Source organism: Mauremys reevesii, linkage group 6, assembly GCF_016161935.1.
Source record: "Mauremys reevesii isolate NIE-2019 linkage group 6, ASM1616193v1, whole genome shotgun sequence".
Classification (NCBI taxonomy): Eukaryota; Metazoa; Chordata; order Testudines; family Geoemydidae; genus Mauremys; species Mauremys reevesii.
Genome location: NC_052628.1, coordinates 81,877,174 through 81,899,366, shown reverse-complemented (window position 1 = coordinate 81,899,366; position 22,193 = coordinate 81,877,174). Strand labels below are relative to the sequence as shown.

At 39.8% G+C, this 22,193-nt stretch overlaps 1 protein-coding gene across 2 annotated transcripts in view; it reads right to left on the bottom strand.

Annotated features, from left to right (window-relative positions):
- Positions 1-22,193, bottom strand: part of CNTNAP4 (contactin associated protein family member 4) — a 444,291-nt gene that overhangs the window by 72,305 nt on the left and 349,793 nt on the right. Inside the window, exons 8-11 of one of the 2 annotated variants that reach the window (XM_039545275.1) lie at positions 20,462-20,605; positions 16,772-17,033; positions 9,127-9,276; positions 5,383-5,554 (exon numbers count right to left, since the gene is read on the bottom strand). In XM_039545275.1, coding sequence (XP_039401209.1) covers positions 5,383-5,554; positions 9,127-9,276; positions 16,772-17,033; positions 20,462-20,605 — 728 coding nt within the window. Of the gene's footprint in view, positions 1-5,382; positions 5,555-9,126; positions 9,277-11,793; positions 11,928-16,771; positions 17,034-20,461; positions 20,606-22,193 lie in introns of those variants that run through there. The other variant, XM_039545276.1, reaches the window with a different exon arrangement.

Below are 22,193 nucleotides of genomic sequence, written 5' to 3'. Positions count from 1 at the left end.
AGACGATGGCATGGTGGCGTGAACGGTGGCATGACGAATGACAGCAGCAGAGTGAATGACTGCGCAGCGGAGGCAGCGACGCAGAGTGAACAGTGGCTACTGTGAGCCATTACTTGGTGTTCCCCCTGGGTGGGAGGTGAACTCATGTGAAAGTACCTCTGGGTCTTTGCTGACCCAGGACAGCTGTGAGTGGGGTGCAATGGAGGGAGAGGGGAACGGTGTGTTAAAGGGACATTTGTTTATTGGGTATGTCTACACTACAGTTTTCTTGACAAAAGGCAGCTTTCGTCAACAAAACTATGGATGCATACCCTGCAATGCTCCTCCCACTGATTTAACTCTCCTGCTACGTTGACATAATAAAGCCACCTCAATGAGAGGCATAGAACTTTTTGCTATGAAGTTAGAGAGACCCAGTGTCAGAGTAGACATTGAGTTGCTTATGTCACCCCAAGTGGCCTCCAGGAGAAGCCCCACAATGCCCATGGTGACCGCTCTGGTCACTGGTTTGAACTCTGATGCTCTGCAGCCAGGTACATGGGCATGCACCGCTTCCCCTTTAAAGCTCTGAGAATTTTTGAAATTCCTCGTCATGTTTGCTTGGCATGGACAGCTCACAGCATCTTCCCAGCTGACCATGCCAGGTCCCTGCAGCAAACACACACCTGACTAGAGTACACTGCAGTTGTTGGCTCTGCTGGGTCTGTGGGGAAAGAAGACTGTGCAGTCACAGCTCCACTCCAGCCATAGGAACTTGAATACCTACAGGCAGATTCGCACGGCATGGAGGAGAAGGGGCCTGATAGGCACATTCAGCAGTGCATGCTAAGATCAAGGAGCTGAGGCAGATGTACCAGAAGGAAATGGTGTGTCGCCAAAGACATGCCACACCTACAAGGAGTTGCACGGCATCCTCGGCAGTGACTCCATGTCCACTGCCAACAGTCCCATGGATACTTCAGGTGAGTGGGCGGGGGGCGGGCGCCGGAGCGGCAAAGCAGGGGAAAAACAAAACCAAAACCACAGCGGGGCCAGAGTGGCAAAGCGGGGTGAGGGGGACAAAAAAACGGCGTGGCTGGAATGGCAAAGGGGGAGGGGGGGAAACTGCAGCACAGCCGAAGCAGCAAAGCAGGGGAAAAAAAAAAAAAACAACAATATAAAACCACGGTGGGGCTGGAGCAGTAAAGGGGAGGGAACAGGGCGCTGGAGCGGCAAAGCAGGTGAAGAAAAAAAAGAAAAACAAAACCACAACGGGGCCAGAGTGGCAAAGCAGGGTGGGGGGAACAAAAAAAATGGAGCAGCTGGAATGGCAAAGCAGGCAAGAAAAAACCAAACCTGCAGCACAGCTGGGGCGGTAACGCAGGGTGGGGGAAAAACAAAAAAAACTGCACGGCTGGAGCAGCAAAGCAGGTGGAAAAAAACAACCTGCGGCGCGGCTGGAGCGGCAAAGCGGGGGTGGGAGGACGGCACGGCCGGCAAAGCAGGGGAGAACAAAACAAAAAACCCTACAGGGCGGCTGGAGCCAGGGGACTCCCTGTGCTGCAGAGTGCGCACCCGGTCTAATGGGGGGGAAGGGGACGGAGCGAGGGGGGAGAGAGAAGGGGGCAGCCAGGGCTTCAGGGGGGCGCTCACCCCGCGGCCCTGACCTCCACGCCGCCTGCCGGGAGGGCTCCGAGCTGCTCCGGTCGGTGGGGAGGGAAGGATGCGGGCTGCTCTGCCAAATTTGCTGCAGGGCGCTCCCCTCCTCTGCCCCCTACAGGGTGGCCAGAGCAGCAAAAAAAAAAAAAGTGTCAGTGCCGCCCTAGGATTGGGCGGGATGCTGCCCCCTAGAATCTGCCGCCCCAAGCACCAGCTTGCTCAGCTGGTGCCTGGCTAGAACCAGTGGCCTGAGGACTAAGTGATGGACAAGGAAGCGGAGTTGGAGGAGGATGGGGGACAAGCAATAGGGATGTCCAGTGGCATGGCAAGCCAGGACCTCTTTTTTGACTCCAGAGGGTTCTAGCCAGTCTCAGCACTCCAGCTCTGGCACACCTGATGCAGGAGAGGGGAACTCTAGTAAGTATTCATTGTGCTTTGATACTGCAGGGAGACATGAGGTAGCCTGGGTGGGGTTTATTTATTTATTTTTTGGTTCAGGATAGAAGAGGGATAGAAATAAGCAACACAAGCACAGTTTGTATCTACTTCTCATTCCCCTGTGCAGCTAGGCAGAGGGGACCCTATGGTAAAGTTTGTTGAGGCATACCGGGATGTCCCAGAAATCCTCCATAGAGATCTCCAGGAAACTTTCCTGAATACTCTGCAATCCTCTGCTGAAGGTTTCTTGTGAGGGCTGCCTTGTTTCTTCCCCTATGGTAGGAAACTTTGCCAGGACAATTGGCAATTACTTCTGCAGGCAACAAAGCAGCACACAGGTGAGCAGCATAGGGACCTGGTCTGCAGCCACACACATGCAGGAGCTGCAGCCTTGCATTCTCAGTTACCCCCGGGAGTAAAATATCAGCTGCTATCATCCCCACCTGTGGAAAACGGTACCAGGATTCAGAATAGTATCCCTAGGTGCTTGTAGTGATACCCTTCTGAAATCCCTCCAGCCTTTGTCCCAACTTGCCGCTTGCGCTGAACTCACCACGGTTATGGCTCTTGCTGTGTGCCTCCAAGGGGAAGTGAGAAAGTGGTGTATCTAACTTGTATGAATTAAGGCTGTGAGTGCACTCACAATAGTGCCTCTATCTATTGTTTCTTTAGCTTCTGCAGATGTGCCTTTGAGGGTCTCCTGCACACTGCTGAGTGGCTCAGCCTGATAAGGAAACAAATCCAAAGGAGTAAGGAAGACATACTCTGGGAGGTGGTGCAATCCTCTGATGTTGCTGATAGCAAGCAGAGAGCATGGAGAGAGGCTATCAGTCAGAAATTATATATGGATAGCAAGCAGTGGATTATAGAGGGGCAGGAGTGGATGATAGAGCTGCTTGAGGACCAGACAGATATGGGGAATAATGCTATTTTCAGTACATGAAAAAGTGTTCTGTAGTGTATTATTGAACAGAATCAAACTGGATATAGATGAAAAATTGAGTAATAAGCAAGCAGGCTTCAGACTTAAAAGATTGTGCATGGATCACATTTACTCTGAAACAATTAAGCACAGAAAATTAGTCTTTAACTTTACAGATTTCACCAGAGCTTTCAACTGCATTTATAGAGTCACTATGAAAGATTTTGCAACAATAACAGCTTCCTAGAAAGATAGTATCACTGATCAAGATAGTCTATGACATTTCAAAATGCTGTGTAAGGACAGAAAGTAGAGAGACTATTTGGTTTGATATTGTTACTCAAGTGCAGCAGGAATGCATTTTAGCACCCCTACTTTTCTGCAACATCAAAGGAAAATACAGGAGTTACATGGAGTGGAGGAAAACTTCAAGATTTTGATTTTGCAGATGACATGGTTTGATTGGACAAAGACGACAATGCTATGAAAAAGACCGCTACCAGTGTCAAATGTGAGGCTGCCAAAGTTAGATTAAGAATCTGCCAAAAAACAAAATAAAATAGTGTCATGATCATTGAAAGAGACATCAGCAATGATGGTGCATATGTGATAGATAGCGAAGAAGATGGCATGGTTAACAAGACTGTGTATCTTGGAAACACAATCAGAGCTGATGGTTAATTCTATAAAGAGGCAGAAGCAAGAATTGGGAAGGCATTGGAGCTTTTATGAGACAGGCAAACATCTGCAAAAATAAGTAGATCCCCACAAGAACCAAGATAAAGTTATACAATGTCATCATGACACTCATAGTATTATGCACTTCTGAAACTTGCCTAGTGCTAGAAGCTCACAACAGAAAACAATACATTCTATCAGAGATGTTGGTGAGAAATAGTTGGTGTCCGCTGGTGGGCTAAAGTAATCAATACTGATATGTTACAGAGGCCTAGTCAATAGACTGTAGAGACGATGACTCAAGAAAGAAGGCCGAAGTTTCAAAAAGGCATCAGACCAGTATTTGTGTGTTTACCCAATTCTAACTTAATTGAAGTGATAGAGTTTTAAACAGACTGTCTTGCAGTCTTCCATCTTTGAATTTTTCCTCTCTGTAAGTTTATTTGTAAAATTAGGAAAAGGACTACAAGAATAAAAGAGCAAACTCCCTTCTTATTATCAAAAGGTAGAAATGATACTAGTAGTGACATCAGAATGGATTAAAACTGAACCCTCTTAAAAAGATGGGAAGCAATTTGTAGAAATGTATACACTTGCTCAGTTCTGAACCTACTCTGAACAGATTGTCAACTATGATGAATCATAGCTAATGTAGGTTTATGATAAACTACAGTACTCTAGGGCAGTAGTTCTCAATCAGGGGTACATATAACCCGTGGTATTCAGAGGTCTTCCAGGTGGTACATCAACTCATCTAGATATTTGCCTAGTTTTAAAACAGGCTATATAAAAAGCACTAGCAAAGTGAATACAAAGTAAATTTTCATAGACAATGATTTGTTTACACTGAAATGTAAGTACAATATTTATATTCCAGTTGATTTATTTTATAATTATATGGTACAAATAAGGAAGTAAGCAATTTTTCAGTAACAATGTGATGTGATACTTTTGTATTTTCATATCTGATTTTGTGTGTGTTTAGGCAAGGTGAAATTTGGGGGTACGCAAGACAAATCAGACTCTGGAAAGGGGTACAGTAGTTTGGAAATGTTGAGAGTTTGCTCCCTAGAGCAGTGGCTGACACTACTAATTTCATGTATTAATGTTCTGAGAAAAAAAATAAAAAAAACCCAATAGTTTTATATGACCTGCATATACGTATCTGTTTACTTAAAATTAGAAGGGGGAAACATTTTTGTTATTTTTCTTTATTATGCAAATTGAAAACATCAATCACCATCAGCTTTATTACGCTCCAAATTTGCACATTTATGGTGAATTCTCTCAGCCTCTAAAAAGGACCTTTCCCATTTTCACAATTCCTTGCAAGGAACATATATAATAGGCTACACATTACTTTTTTAAAAAGCACTCCACTGCAATTCTGAATGAGGACAGCACTAGGAGTTTCAGTCACAGGAAGGAAGTTGTTTATTCCATAAATTTATAAGATTTTACAATAAGTCAAAACCACAGCAAATGGTTCTTAACTATATTTACTGTAATTTTATTTGTAAGTACTGACAATACAACTGAAAAGATCTTCTTTTCATTGTAATGAGTACATTGCAATTGTTCTACACTTTAGGGCATATGTGGAAGAGTCAAAATCTTCTATTTTCTGAAAGCTCTATTCTTGAACTCCAGGTAAGTGTGAAAACAACTCATTCATAAATAAATAAATAAAAATAGACTTTCCTTACCTGTCTATAATACCACACAAGTCTATCTGAAGGTTACTGAAGTTACCAAGGGAATTTTGCTGTACTGAAATTAGATCCACTGCTTTGCTACCAATGGTAATAAGTCTCATACATCCTTGAAAACCAGCACATGGACTTTTACATTCAGAGCTGTTGCCATTGTTAGGACAACCTGAAACAAAAACAAAAATAACTGATTTTGGGAAAGATTCATCTTACAAAATCAATTTGTATATTTCAATCCATACTCTAAAAGCAGATTGAAAGCTGCTGATTTCCTGTCTCTGGGGGCTTTGTGGGGAGAGTTTAGCCATGAGCTCCTTTGAATGACGACTTTGAACCTCTTGGCCTTGTAGTGTAACACTATAATTCTCTTTTTGTTCCTTTGTACTATGTGATTTTTATAAGGAATTACATCAAAGAACTGGAGTAAAAAATAACCCAAACATCAAAACCCAAATTCAAATGAGGTTTATCTTTACGTAAATAAGCTGTTCACAAACACACTGGTGTTATCAGTCAAAATATTCAGTGAGTGTGACTTGGAAAAATAACTTATTTTATAACTCTTACACAATCCAAGTTAAAATAAAAATAAAAGGAGCTACTGAATATACTGATGTTTATTTATTATTGTACTTTTTGTTTTGGTAATTTTTAAAAGGTATACATATATATTATCTTTGAACACACAAATATAGTGCCAGTAAAATATATAAATGAAGTCCTTTGAAAGAAACCAGATCAACAGGCATATTGTGAAAATGTTGCTACAGGGGAAGAAAAGGATATAATGAATAGATCATAGTAAATGAATACTATATGTAAATCAGTTATCTACTGTAGTATTCAGGTTGTTTTTGGAGAGAAGGGGAATTCCATTTAGGACTCATTCACTTTGATATACAAAGCAGTAATAGGTTACAGAGCAGCTACATGACAAAATATACCTCCAATTTATTTGTTTGCTGGCTTTCTTCCAGAGGTCAACGTTATAAGAGGAACGATGCACAGGGATGCTACTTTGCTCTTAATCAAACAATATAGCCTCCTGGGTGAAATCTGTCAAAGAGCTTCTTGTCTCCTAATGTTTGCATGCAATGACTTAAAGATACTTCCACATTCCATTGAGCTAATAGGTATTTTCTAAATCCTGCAAAAGGACGGTGGCATTTATTCTATGGGAAAATGAAAACTAAGGAATACATTGAAGTGAGGGAAAAACAGCACTGAAAGCTTGGAGAGATTTTCAAAATGTACTGTATACTACAGAACAGTACTCCTCTTCCGGCAAGGCATTGGACTCCCTTAACTCTTATTGTTTTGTATAGGAGTTGAAAGTGCTTAGGACTTCATCAGTATTGGAACCTAAGAATTACAACATTTTAATCTTATACTATTCAATGGGACTAAAGATTTTATACATGGAAAAAATAACCAATTCTGTCCTAATTCACATCCTTGCATGTCAATGGATTTGCAAGAGTCCAAGGGAGGGCAAAATTAACGCACCAGAACCTTAAAGATCTATTTTATTATAATAAATAAAATATTATGTGTAAAATAATAACCCACAAGAACCTTAAAAATCTGTTTTATTAAATAGGTTTTATGTAACTTGTGGCAAGACAATCACTAACTGAATATTTACAATTGTGCATTTTTAAAAGAACTAGCTCATAGATCATTAGAAGTTTAATTAATTTTGCAATTACTTCTTTTCCTCATAGCATTCTGAAGTTCTACTATTTTCTCCAGAATAAATTTAATCCAGTCTCATATTCTTTCATAACCTTTTGTCTTTTGAAATATTTTGTCTTCTCATCATTCTATTAGTAAAGAATAAATATTTTACATTAATGTTAATGAAAGTGGTCTTCAGGCTTGTGGTCAGCATTCTAAGTAATATATCAAAATGAAAGCAATAATTCCATAAATCATGCAATGTTCACCCAATGTGAATATGTATTTTTCATTAATTTCTCCTTGTCCTTACAGTTGCCAATCACTACCACCATTTCCAAGTACAAGAACTGGAATATTTGGCATTTTCTTGACTCCTGTGTGATCTGTGCTAGTGTTTGCCAACAAACCTAAAGAATTTCCAAACGAATTAAACAGATTCTTAGCAAAGATTAAATCTCTCTCTAATATTTTGTATTCCCAATGAAAATACATTCTTCTACTGGAATGCTTCTCTTCATATTTATACACACTACATATTTCAGCAAATTCTGACATGACATGACAAAAAGAAAGGGTGTTCCAAACTCCGTTGATTTTCATCAGCTATTTCCCAAGTTTGGATGACATTGTACAGGCTGCTGACTTGATCATAAAGCTGTACTCAGAGAAGCTGAGGGGTGGTTAGTCAATTAGAGATTTCAGTGGTTTTGGCATTAATTTCACCCCCAAAAGATGCACAGAAGTGTTCTGTTGTACAGCTTAATTGGTTATGTCATTTTTTACAACTGCCCATGTCCCTTCTGACGCGTACACCTGTGCTAACAGCTCTGCAGTGTTCACTGGTGCAAAGCACATAATCAGAGATGTGGGAGCCAAGAGCCGTGCAGAAAATACAAACATGAAACAAGATTTTCCCCATGTTTAAACAAAAATATAACAGATATTATCAATCTCTGTCTATTTATTTAGTTTTTTATATGGTGGGCCTCACACCCTGGTATCCGAAGAAGCCTTCATATGAATCTAAGTCACTTTTGAAAATGGGAAGTAGGTCCTTCTAAAAATGTTGCCCAGGATGATCATAATGATCACTTCTGGCTTTAGAATCTATGAAACTTGTATTTACAGCAATTAGCCAGTGAGTTTTGCAATTCCTAGATTCATAGATTATAAAGCCAAAGAGATCATTGTGATCATCTAGTCTGCCATCTTGTATAACACAGGCTACAGGTCTCCCCTGAACTGATTTTCATTTGAACTAGAGTACCTTTTAGGGAAAAAAACAAAAACACATCCTATATATTGATTTTAAAACTTCCACAAGAGAATTCATCATACTAAGTACAGAGAATATTGCAAATACCACAACTACTATATAAATAGTAAAAGACAAGTTTTTAAAGGTGCCAATTACACAATGAATATACATAATCTTCCAGGGGATAGTTCCATTAGTAAGTAAGTATGTGTTTTAACTAAGAAATCAAAGTACAACTTACTGCTGAAGCAAACAGAACTGCCAATAAATAATTAGTTTTTCAAATGCTCTCAAAACTTCAAGACACCACAAACTTCAGTACAGCCCTACACATTACTTACCACCTAAGTGAGAGTGCAGCAATGAAAATTAACACCTGTAGATAATAGCCATTACTATATCTCAACATCATAATACCGGTAATTAGGAGCAGAAAAAGATGCTGTAGTCAACCCAGGCTCGATTCTTTCCTGTGACAGAGCTCCTCTTCGCATGTTTAGGTGGGAGGGGATAAAACTTCCTGATTGTTAGGGCCAACCACAGCCCTAATTGTTATAACAGTGCAATATAGGGGACTATATTTTCAAAAATGCCTAATGAGTTTGGGTTCCCAGACTGAGTTTTAGAGAGTGCTGAGCAGCCACACTTGAAAGTCAGGCCTCTTTAAGGAGATTCAAGTTGAGAAAATGAAACTTGAGGCAAGCCAAATCATTAGGCACATTTGAAAATGTAGGCCATGAACAACAAACATTGTTTATTTATCGGCTGTTATAAATATAAACAGAAATAGCATTTTTCACCTCCAAAGTAGTAGGTGTCTCCTGAATAAATATGTGTAGGTACAGCAGCATGAGCAGATGAGGTTACGTCATTGTCCACCATTAGGTTCATACGACTCCGTTTGGCAGACAAGGAAACTGAATGCCACTGGCCATTATTTAATCCAACACCTAGAAGGAAAAACAAGAGTAAGTTGAAACACTTACAAGTAGTATTTGTTAAAATAGTTGATCTTCATACGGTTTAAATGGAAAGAATATGATCAGCATTTAATAAACTACAGTTACTCAGATATGCAAAGCAAGGAAAAAGAAAGAGGGGATATCGCTATATCATGTGAAAACATAGAACCTTCTTCCATTCCTTTTCCTTACTTTTGATAGTTAAAATACCGTTCGTGGATGGCAAGTGATGTTCCTAATTATCAGTAATACATCTCTTTAAAGTTAGTGCCCATTTTTGTGTCCTAACTGAGATGGGGCTTCTGAAAAGAAGCACATAGATGCTTTATACAATTTCAAATTAAGATTCCACAGACCCTGCAGCTCACAGAACCCAGCAAGCAGCTTCTCTAACCATGACTAAATGAACTCTTCAGTAAAACTCCCAACCTGGAATGAACTCCCATGATCCAGCTGCTATACTTAATACTCTAACAGAAAAACCTGGCATGCATAATGGAATGAATTCTCCATAAACACTACACCAATAGAAAATGCCCCCCTCAGTCTAAGAAGGTTACAGTTAAGATATAATCATGGTGTCTGATAAAGTACTTTACAGATAGCACACAACATTATGGCTGCCATTACTAGGACATTATTTAATCTTTGGAAATCAAATGTAGCCATTACCTGGAAACCCACAACAATATCAAAATGTTGTAAATGCTGGGATTACTAATGCAACTGTCATGTCAATATTACATTATTTATTTTTGTTTGGTTGTCTGTTTTATAGGGACTTTGGGGAAGACGTCTTGAGGTTGTTTACCAGGAGTTTAGGCATATAAGACCAGTTGATATTAACTAGAGTTGTATAGGTGAATATATCAGGTAACAAACTGAAGCCCCCATCCACATGCTTAAGTGTAGTTTTGAATAAGAATCCTCTTTTGAATCAGGACCAAATGATGTAGCCCTTGAAATATTAAGGGCTCTTTTTTTCACTTGTATACTCTGCAGAGAGATTAGATTTGTGTGTTATTTGAGTAACTGGTTTTCCTATTTATTTTCATTTATTTCTACAGAATGTAGAATTTGGTGTATATTCTGGGAAAAATTGCAAGCAATCTGAACCATGCATTTATGCTAAAAATAGAGAAAGGAAAACATAACAAAAAGGAAGAAAAGGTTCAGATGGCTAAATTACTCATAAGCCAGGATTATTTAAAGTACACCTCTACCTCGATATAATGCTGTCCTCAGGAGCCAAAAAATCTTACCGTGTTATAGGTAAAACTGCGTTATATCGAACTTGCTTTGATCCACCAGAGTGCGCAGCTCTGCCCCCACAGAGCACTGCTTTACCGCGTTATATCCGAATTTGTGTTATATCGAGGTAGAGATGTATTATAAAACAAGCACATAAGAGAGTTTTAACTTGCACAGCAGCACACACTGAGCATATAAATCTGTCTCACAGATCTTGTCTCATAGATATACTGTCTGTGAAGAAGTTCTCTAATATATTGGACACTAACATGTTGTTTCTCTACATTAGACTTACCTATCTTTTGTCTTTCCCTATTTGTTTTTCCACTCCAACAAGCACATTTGTTGTGGACTCTAAAAGGAGAAATGTATTCTCTGTTCAAATTAGAATTCTGCTATATCCCCTCCTTAGGCAGAATCTCAGGAAAACTGGGGCCTATAGATTGTCTTGTCCTGCCCTCATGCCTTGTTGAAGAGGAATCCTTTCCAAAATTCAGTGCCAGAGAGCAAAAGGGGTTGTTTTCCCCTTTTTGCCATCCTGCCATTCTGCCAAAATGCTGACACTGATTCTTTGGACCAGCGATGTTCAATGGATAGGGGGTATCTGAAGATCTAAAGCGTGCTCCTTCTTACTTCCCAAGAAAAGGGAAACAAAATATTTAAGTGGCAGATCTGGTGGATCTAGCAGTAGTTAGAAACTCTGTTACATGGTGGCACCCACGTCTCATGAGCAGCCTGTGACCAGGTGTGCGTCTGCACCTCTCTTAGTCTGTGGTGACTCATCAGAGATTTCTCAAGGATTTTGGCGACTCAGGCTGCGTGAGACATAAAACACACCCCTTCCAGTGTATGAGTCCAAGAGAGCTCTTCTGGTGTCCTCAATGATGTCTTTACACAGTCCTAGCCCTGGTATCAAGCTGTACCCCAAGGCTTTGTCCAGCTGAGTCACTATACAGTTCAGTTCCCCTTCTGGGAGATGTATCAAAGTCCAATATAGTCTAATCCCTGACCCTCTTTGGAGTCTTCAATCTCCTTTCTGAGGTTAGTTCAACTCCCCTCTCTGGGATTAAGGTCATTCCATTTGTAGCTGGTGGGTGGGATCCAGGCCCATCTACTGTTCCAGGTCCCAGCTCATGGACCCTATGAATAGCAGCCATGTGCTACTGTGCCCCCTTTAACTCTTCACTATGCTGCTACTGTTCCCTGGGCCACTTCCCTGTGGACCCAGCACCTTCACAATTGCTTCATCCTTACCAGAGGGCTGACATCTTGTGCTCAGTCCCAGCAGTGAGCCAAGAACTCCTTCTTGCTTCCCCAGTCCCTGTCAGCAACTGCTCTGTCTGTGGTCCTCAGCTAGCTGGCAACACCAGCCTCAGTCCTTAAGCTCCCAACAGCAACTGACTGACTCTAGCCCCGCAGCTCCTTTCATGTGAGCCTGTTGGGCCCTGATTGGTTGCCCCTTGCAGCTTCTCTTTAATTGGCTGTTTCCCATGCAGCCTCTCTAGGCCGCTTGGAGGACTCACCTCCACAGCTCCTTTCTGGGACAGGGTGTGGTAGGAATCACAAGACTCCAGCAAGGGGCCTCAGTGCCTGGTCACAAGCATAAATAACATTATCTTGCAGGATAAACTGATTTGTGTATCATCTTCTTCAGGAAAACTTCCTACTAATGATATTTACAGAATGTGTTATTTTTCCCAAAGGAAATATTAGAAGCCTTAGCCCAGATTCTCCCTTGTGCTGCCACAATGGTAGACACAAAGCAGCACTAAAATAATTGTACCTGACCATAGAAAGATCATCCCACTATAGTGAGATCATAGCAACCACTGTTCTTCTCTTACCAGCGTAGAGCTTCCCTGCACTCTAATGATCTCCAGATGACAAAAAGCAAACAAACAAAACAAAGGGCCATTGGCAGGCAGTGTAATTGATAGCAACCTTCAGGGTGTTGGCTTAGTATAGGGTTGTTCCAGAATAAAGGGAGTACAAGAGTGCCTTGGCTACTGACAACTTTAATATTTGAAACTGGACTGGACAAGACACTAGAAAAATATTACTCTTATATAGACAGTTGTTATGTAGCATCACGGGGTTGGATTTATATTGAAGTATTTAGACTAGTCGTGGGCAACCTGCGGCCTATCAGGGTAAGCTGATTGCAGGCCGTGTGACATTTTGCGGATGTTGACCATCTACAGGCACGGCCCCCCGCAGCTCCCAGTGGCCGGGGTTCACCATTCCCAGTCAATGGAAGCTGCGGAAAGCAGTGGGCCGCAAGGACATGCTGGACATCGCTTGCCGCAGCTCCCATTGGCTGAGAATGGTAAATCACGACCACTGGGAGCTGCAGGGGGCCGTGCCTGTAGATGGTCAACATCCTCAAAATGTCTCACAGCCCGCAATCAGCTTACCCTTATGGGTCACAAGTTTCCCACCACTGATTTAGACCTTTCAGGTGTTATTTTCCATATCTTCCATGATATTCTTAGTACTATTGCACAGATAGAACTAATCACATGTATCAAAGTGTTTTATAAACTTCAAACAAAAAACATCAAAAACCACAACCAGATAAAACAGTTCTAAATGTAAGTCTTTTAATCTGCTCTTGCAAACAACTGAACAAATAATGCAGAGTGTTTCTATCAAAGAAGAGCTACGTATGCCAAAACATAGGATTTGGATCATTCAAATGAAGACATCAAAAGACATAAAGTTAAATCTAAGTAAGAATGTTTCCCATTTCCCAGGAATTTAATTAGTTCCCTTACATTACCCATTGTAGGGCTGCCCTTCAAGTGACAGAACAGAACATAAACAGCACATATTCTACAAAACTTGTGTTCGTCATACCACGTTTTTATAATGGCCAAACACAAATTTTGAAAACAAAGTAATGTTTGCATATAAGCCATTTTCCCATTCATCAAAGAACAGCATAAGGCCTTGTGGGCCTAAGATAACAGAAGTGAAGAAAACATAACAGACACAATCCTTTGGCATAGCTCAAGTCCCTCAACATGTCATATATCCCAACAGCATGTTGAGCTGTCCTTTCGGCACTGCCTTTTACCATGCTGGGATGGTTTTATGTTCATGTCTTCATTCGGACTGAAACAGATTTACAGTCTAACAAACTACATCAGCCTCTAATCCTTGGTATAGCATGCAGCCTCAATAAACTTTCTGCTCTTATAGGATTCCATTTTCAAAATATTATCAATGAAAATCACAAGTACTTGAACAATGTGCAGATTACAGAATGTTCTGTCACAAAGAGGCAGTCTGCATGAGTGACTAAAGTAGAGGAACTAATTTGGTTAATTGGAAATGGGTAATAGAACTTTCACAACATCATCTACTCATGTTTGACTTGTTTATTGAAATTTATTGGGCATGCATAGAAATACACAAAGTTGTCTGGAGATATAGCTAATCTCCACTTTGGACAGAATGCCATTCAGAAGGATGCTATTGGAATTGCACACCTATTCGGCCCACCCTGGAGTAAGGACCTCCATAAAGTCCCTTGGTTAGACCTGAATGCTATAGAATGCCAGTAGGAGAGGTAGAATGAAACAGTCCAGAGAAAGTCCTCCACTGCAGATATTGACATAACTAGATTAATGAACTGAATATATTTATTTGTGTAGGAGGGGTAGTGTAGTGCTGAATGTCTGCAGCAGAGGTCAAGTGGCCACCAGTGTAAATTTTGCTGGTTGAAATTGTATGTTTGTTTTTTTTTCTGAAATCTCTCTGTGGAATTTTGACAAGAAACATTTCACAAAAAACAAACAAATCAACAACAATCTCCCCCAGCACAAAAATGAGGAGGAAAATGGTAATTTTAATCACACTATTAGGGCAATGACTTTTAAAAAAAATCCACATAGCCATGTAGGTGGCTAGGTAGGCCACCAACATGGTAGTATGGTAGTATCTGAGTTCTACAATTACGCTTTCTACAAAATATCACCCAGAGTTCTGTGTGAGGCCACCCATGACAGAAGGAAGATAACACTCTTCACACACACACACACACACACACAGAGCAGCGTGCATGGCTTATAGTAAGTAATGAAAGACTTTGAGCAGTTCTAGAAGATAATAATGTGTAGCTTAACCTGAAATACAGCATCTGAATGTAATGGTTTTAAAAATCATTTAATTAAAAATTACATATTTAAAAAGGCAGTGCACATTAATAAACTGGGTAGTAATATCTCAAACATTCGTCCATATTGTAACTCAATTTGGACTCATCATTGAACACAAATTAACTTTGTTTCATTTCTTCCTTTTTTCTTTAAACTGTGTTCTATTGCTTTCTGAACATTTGATGACCAACTTGCAAAAGGGGCTACAAAGAAAAAAAAGATATTAAACAACCCGTCTGTAACAGAAGGATTTCACTTATTATAACTGAATCACTCATGAATTTAATACGCTATTTTCCTTTTCATATGACAAAAAATCTTTTAAAAACTCATGGTAATGAATTCTGAGAACTGTGCTCAAACTAATATGCTCTGATTTAATTATCAAATTTTGTATGTGTGAAAGCCAGGTCATAAGTCTTTGCCTGTAGGGGAACAAACCTGTCCAACCATCCATAATTTAATTACTCAATCTCCAAATGCAGACTTGATTTGCTTCAGTGAATGTAGCAACAACAAACACTTCAAAACCTCAAGAAGAAGTTCACAGTATGGTTTTATTAGATAACTTCCTGCTTTAGGAGAGAATAGGAGTTGTAGGTTTCTTTATTTGTTTGTTTGTTTAAGAAATGCATTAGTGTTCTGCATTTGCATAGACAAGTGTTATTCCATATCTGAGACCATATGGAGGGCTTGTTGTATTCATCACATAATAAAGCTAAATCACATTTTAATATAGCATTTCAAGATTTTTTGTGAGGATTTTCAATCAATTGGGAATATGTTATGTATTTTTATTGCCACTTTTGTAGTTTGCTAATTTGTCATACATACATGTCAGTAGTCTAGTTAAAAGTCATACTACCTTTAGCAGGCCTGTTAAAGTGACATTGCATTGAAACCATTTCATTAACATGTATCATATAATTGAGCTGTGATTGAAACAGCTTCTGAAGAAGTCTAATATATCTCAGTAAACTACACATCATTGCCACTCTTACTGTGGAATTAACATTTTCTGATGGTGAGCCTGGGGAAGCATGGTAGTAATTAAAATGGAGCTCTCTGTACATCATTTATTTTAGTTTAAAACACACACTGGACTGATCCTGCTCCCACTGATATCAATAGCTAACCCCCATTTATTTTCAATAAGAGCAGGATTGTCGTCTTTATGCATATTTCAACATTGCTTATTACCATTACTGGCATGCAATCTTTTCCTGAATTAAAATAATCAATTGTTTAAAAATTCCTATTTTCATCATTATATACATGTGGAGAGAGATTGAACTGTAGAGTTATATTTAATATTTCCTCACCCCCACACCCAGGAATTAGCATTCTGTATCAGCTGGCATAGATAATGGAGAAAAGGGATCACATCACAGACAGAGAGAAATGGTGTGTCCTAGTGGACAGGCCACTGAGCTAAAATTCAGGAGACCTCGGTTCCATGCTCAACTCTGTTGCTGACCCCGTGGGGGTCTTTGAGAAAATCTCTGTTTCACTGATCGCCCTCTCCTTTGTCTGTCTTATCTATTTGATCTGTAAGCTCCTCTGGGCAGGAACTGGCTCCTACTACGTGTCCACCCAGTACCTAACAACTTTTAAGTGGGGCCTCTATGCACAACTGTAATACAAATATTTTTGTATCAAAAGGAATCACATAATCTCTAGCGAGAACGTTGCAAAATATTAGCTTCTTAATAGTCTAATAGTCTAACTGATTTCCCTTTCACAGATGGAAAATAAGATAAGACGCTCAAGTTCTACAATTAAGGGATTCATGTAAGTACCTGCAGACTTAGGTCCTGATTCTGCAATGTACAGTCATGCAAGTAATTTGTTTCCTGGGAAATTTGTCAGTAGTTTGAAATGTGCACATATGAATGTATGTCAGAAAAGGGGGAAAAAACCACTGCTTTGGAAATCTTCAGGCGTAATACTCACATGAGCAAGGATTACACACATGAACAAGAGTTCCAGGACCGGACCCTTGGAATGGATTGTTGATACAAATATAATAGCTCACGTGACACATTTATGCATAGAAATTAATTTTCTGTTACCTGCAGTGATGTCACTTTGTGCTTTTCCTGGTTTATAGATGCTCATTTTAACTTTCCCATCACTCAGATAAAGGAGGAGACCACCTGAAGTCTGGTGTAGTTTAGTGGACAACAAAAGTCCCTCCTTGTTCCAGGTGCGAAACTGAAAACTGATGGACACTTCATCTTGTCCTGATGTGCCAGGCAATGCTAGGTAGCTACCGGAGCTCAGAAAAGTGACAGGAACCATCTGTGCCTCTGAACAAGAGAAGGACATGTTGCCCTGAAAATAAATAAAATAAGTGCAGCATTAGGGAATGTTCTGAGAAACACAGTTCATTCTAAATGTAGTTGCATGAAATTATGTGTGGATACCATACCACCTATGGTTCATCATGACAATGAACAAAGGCTATTGTTGAATTCATATTCATTTTGGATGTTTTAGTCCAAAATTCAGGTAGGACTATGAATAAATAAGAATATCAGACATCAAAAGAAAAATTCACTAGGTTCTTCATCAGAGCATAGAAATCAATTCCCTCCTAGGTAATCACAGGGTAAACAGAGACCTGTACCAAATAAGGTAAGATTCTGGGTTACACACATGACAGAATGACATACCAGGGAGTACACAGAAGTATTCTATTTCTGTTTTATTTTGGACTCAGACTCTGGGAGCTTCAAGAGCTTAGTAGGACTTCCAGATGCCAGATAAAATTCCAATGGTAGCAAGAGCCTGCTATGAGGTTTCAAGGAGATTAAATGCTTACAGGGAGGAAGAGGTGTTGCAGAGGGGCTGGTAAGTGCTATATGGTGTTCCATATTTGGTTCTTGGGAAAGGCAGTTTATTGGACTGAAAAACAATCTTTCCAATTCAATGTGATTTGGATTCTGTACTGAACTCACTCTGGCAGGTGGGGAAATGCAGATATAATTGTAATTCACCCAAATAAGAAGCACAATTTTAGTAAAGCAGACGACCTCACTGCACATTAAGCAGTGGGGCTCTTTGTCTGGCTTGTTGGAGAAGGTGACTAGAGAGCCAGAGAATTACCTGCTAACGGAGGAAGCTCCGTATCCACATTCCCACATTGACCCATCCCCCCACCGCAGGTGACCAGAAGAGAAGGGGACTATTTATGCCCACAGCTGTGCAGTAAAAGCTCTCTTTTCAGCTGCACCAGGCTGAGCAGCAACCAAATAAGAAGCATGAATTTAGTAACGCTAAAGGCAATGTGCCCAGTTGGCAAACAGGGATCCTATAGTACACATACAGTTATAACTAGTGCTACAAGATATGTGGATCAGAATAGCAACAGCAGATTTCCACAGATTAGTGAGCGAGCTAGTTAGAGAACATATTATGACTCTTGATACTCATACAATACAAACTATATGATCTAAACACTTGCTGGCATCTTTCAAGCTGTAAATAAAAATCACACAATATCAGGGGTTCTCAAACTGGGGGTCGGGATCCCTCAGGGGGTAACGAGCTGTCAGCCTCCACCCCACTCCAGCATTTATAATGGTGTTAAATATATAAAAATGTGTTTTTAATTTATAAGGGGGCTCGCACTCAGCAGCTTGCTATGTGAAAGAGGTCACCAATACAAAAGTTTGAGAACCACTGCACTATATCTATAATTTCTAACCGATTTTTTTTCCAAGCAATTAAACAACTTTTTTTTTTTCTGGTTGACACAACCAACCTTTACATTTTCTAAGGTACATAGAACTATGACCTACCACTGCCGGGCTGTAAAATCTCTTTAAGAAAATATACATCCCCAAATCAGTAAAATATGTTTTCTTATGAAGAATCCAGAGAGAAACTGGAACACGCACTTGCTTCTGACCTTGGCAACATTATGTCTAGACAGCAATTAGACATCCATGCTTGGGCTACAGCATGTTTCATTGATGTGTAGATATCTGGACCTGCAAGGTGAGAGAGTCCCAGAGCTCGAGCTCCAGCCTGAGCTGGAAGTCTACACGGCAATAAAACAGCCCAAGTCAGCTGGCATGGGCCAACTGTGGATTGTTCTTTGCTGTGTAGACATACCATAAGTTTCTCTATTCTGTTTTTTACTGTCAGTGGGGGTGGGGGAGGAAGCTCTCTGTTTATGAATGCAACCACAGAAAAGTGAATAGTAAACTGAGTTGACCCACAGTGAAAAGGCAATCATCAGACTAATAAAACTTGTTAAAAGCTAAAAGCTTTACCATCTGCAGAGTCTCCTTTCACATCATTTGGACAGCTGCCTGATACCATATCAAACTAGCACACTGCCTATTTAGCAGGCATTCTGTGGTAGCCCATATTTTCTGGCACTTTTAAAACCCTAAGACACTTCCTAAATATTTTTCAGCCAAAATAAAACAGCAGTTTATATTATTTGAGATGAAGCTGATGCAATTTCTGATCTCTTGTTCAATTATTCTGTAACTGCATCTTACTAAACAAGTTCCCATGAAGAGGGAACTTTTCACTGTGGGTCAACTCAGTTTACTATTCACTTTTCTGTGGTTGCATTCATAAACAGAGAGCTTCCTCCCCCACCCCCACTGACAGTAAAAAACAGAATAGAGAAACTTATGGTATGTCTACACAGCCAAAATAAAAGCAGTTTATATTATTTGAGATGAAGCTGATGCAATTTCTGATCTCTTGTTCAATTATTCTGTAACTGCATCTTACTAAACAAGTTCCCATGAAGAGGCAATCAGAAAGGATACTACCTACTTATTTGTTTTCTCTCATTTTTTATTGAACTTCTGGAATGTTTTCAGAACAAGTTCATGCAACAAGTAAAACAAATTAAAGCAGGGAAGGGCTCAAATATTCCAATTTATGGGAGAGAGAGCGAGAGGAACTGGCCTGATTGTTTAGCCATATTTTGGCCCCAACTCAAAGAAAAACATTTTGAAAAGTCTTTTATTTATTTATAGCTATTTTCTTTTTCAATTCTTTGCTTCTGGCTAACATTGGAAGTAGAAATTCCAAAAACCTCAAAAAAACCTGCTCATGTGATATTATTGCCCTGAGAAGCAGCAGTAATTATAGCAACCCTTGCAAGAAAGCGTGCAGCAGTGAGTTTTGCAGTCCAAATATCTGGATGCTAGAGGCTCGGATAGGTCATATAAGTTACTGAAACCAAACCTCTAACTGGTTGGGGTTTGTCTAGTCACAGCTCTTGGTTGTACCATGGCAAATGGATTAGAACATACCAGGCTAAATTATCTCTCTTCAGACACAAGGCAGTCTACAATGGGGAAAAGCATGTGAATGCCTAAGTGCTGCAGAAGTAGCCTCTGAAAGACAAAATGCTCCTGAGTGCTGGTGAGGAGAAGAAAAAGAAAAAAAAGAAAAAACCTTCTGGCATTTGCTAATAGGCAGGTGGTGAGGACATGGCCACAACACTGCTGTACTCTGACCTCTCTACAATTTTATGTGATAAAAGCAGCACCGTCTGGCCTCAGCATTCCCAGAGCACAAATACCCAAATTCTGTTTGCCTCTAGGAAAAAAGAACTGAGGATGGAAATCCTCAACCTGCTGAAATTCACATGGAAGCAGCCACCTTCTAGCCCACATTTCTTGATTTAGACTGTGATCTGATTTTCTATGTATCAAAAGTTGAGAAGCTTTGGGTTATTGTTACAGGACACTTGAGATTGACTTTTTCTTCCAGTAGGAATCTCTTACCATAATGTAGATCTGAGGTTTACGTCTCTTTGCCAAATCAATAATGTTTACTCCATTGTAATAAAGGTTTTCAAAACACCCATGGAAGTTCTTGCGTGGTAATGACCCTGATTTTCCAGGCAGTGGGATCCCTCCAAAGCTGAGCTTAGAAAGAGAAGAGAAATCAATAATACTATTAAGTAATTTTCTGAAAATCTGCTTGCAAAGCTGATAAATTTTAACAACAGTATAGCAGCAGCAGATAGAAATTGGCCAATTGTGAATCAATCTATTTTTTTAGCTCTTTGCTGTCATCAAATCTATTAGCTTAAAATATAGGTTAGCAAAATGTAGACCATATAAAAATATGTATGCATTAAAAATAATTTAACCTTAGAACCTTTATTTTCCTGAAGAGGCTCTTCAGGAGTTTTAATTAAAAAGTCAAGAAAAAGTATCTTACTTTCATAACTCAGAAAACCTTTACATTTTGGAAGTAAATGGCATTTTTGATCTTAAAACATCCTTGTAACAACTACAGCAATCATTTACATGGAAAAGTTATATTAGAAACATGTTTATGCATTTTTAGCCAACTTAATGAAAAAAGTATTTTATCACACTGTCTGCTAAAACTCTTCATTTTGGGCTGGATCCTACATGGTGCTAAGCACTCTGGCTTTGATCCAATGAACTTAAGCATGCATAGGCTTAACTTTTAAGCATCTGAATGATCCAGTTGAAGTAATAGGATATTCAGTGCTTAAATTTAAGTATGTGTTTAAGCACCTTGCTGGATTCAGGCCAGGGTGTTCAGCACTTAACAGGATCAAAGCCCTTTATTGCCCCCATTCATATGTTTTGCTTCTCTCAACTGAAAATAGGAGGGGAGCCAGCACTTTGCAATCAGCCAGCACTCCACAGAACTGCTCCAGGGACCAGTGTTTGAAAATCTCTGCAGTACATTATACACACTCCTTTAGAAAAACCTGTAAATTGCAGAAATGAGGAAGACGTGTGGAAGATGTGAGGCTCAGATGCTTGTTCATTTCTAGATTTGCGGTAAATGGAACTTTAAAACTAAAGATTTCAGAGATGGACCTTGCCAAGTGAATTTTCTTTGACCACACCTTGTGGTGAGATTTTTGGGAGGGGGAATCATACCTCCTTATATGTTTGTACAGGATTTTGGATATTACTAGAAACCACCATAAAAATAATAATGAATATAGAAGCAAAAAAGATGATCTATTGACACAGGTTTGGCATTATTGACATAAACTGTGACTGTATAGATCATTGTTGCAACCAGGGTCCTATGGTTTCACCAGTTCTTTTACAGAGGAAGCCCAGTGGGGTGTTTATGGAAAGGTTGTAGTTTGCTGGTTATGATTATGCTGTCTGTATGTATGTATCATTTTTGTATTTGAAGTTATGAATATTGGCTATGCATTTGTTTGATTCTAAGTAGCCTCAGTGAAGCATTTGGTCAGCTTCTTGAGAAAGGACTATTCTCAGTAAGCGCCCTATCAAGAAACGCTTAACTGATAATGGACTTTGGGAGATGCCAATCCACATCTGAGCTTTCCTGGGAATGCTCAAACTAACATGTGAACAATGGCGTTGGCCTACAAAAAGCTGAATCATCCATAGATGTGTGACTTTCTCAGGTGGCTACAGACTCCATCTTGTTGCTGTGATTTAGCACAGGAGAACAAAGGGATTTCCGCCCACAAGAGAGAGAATATAAAAG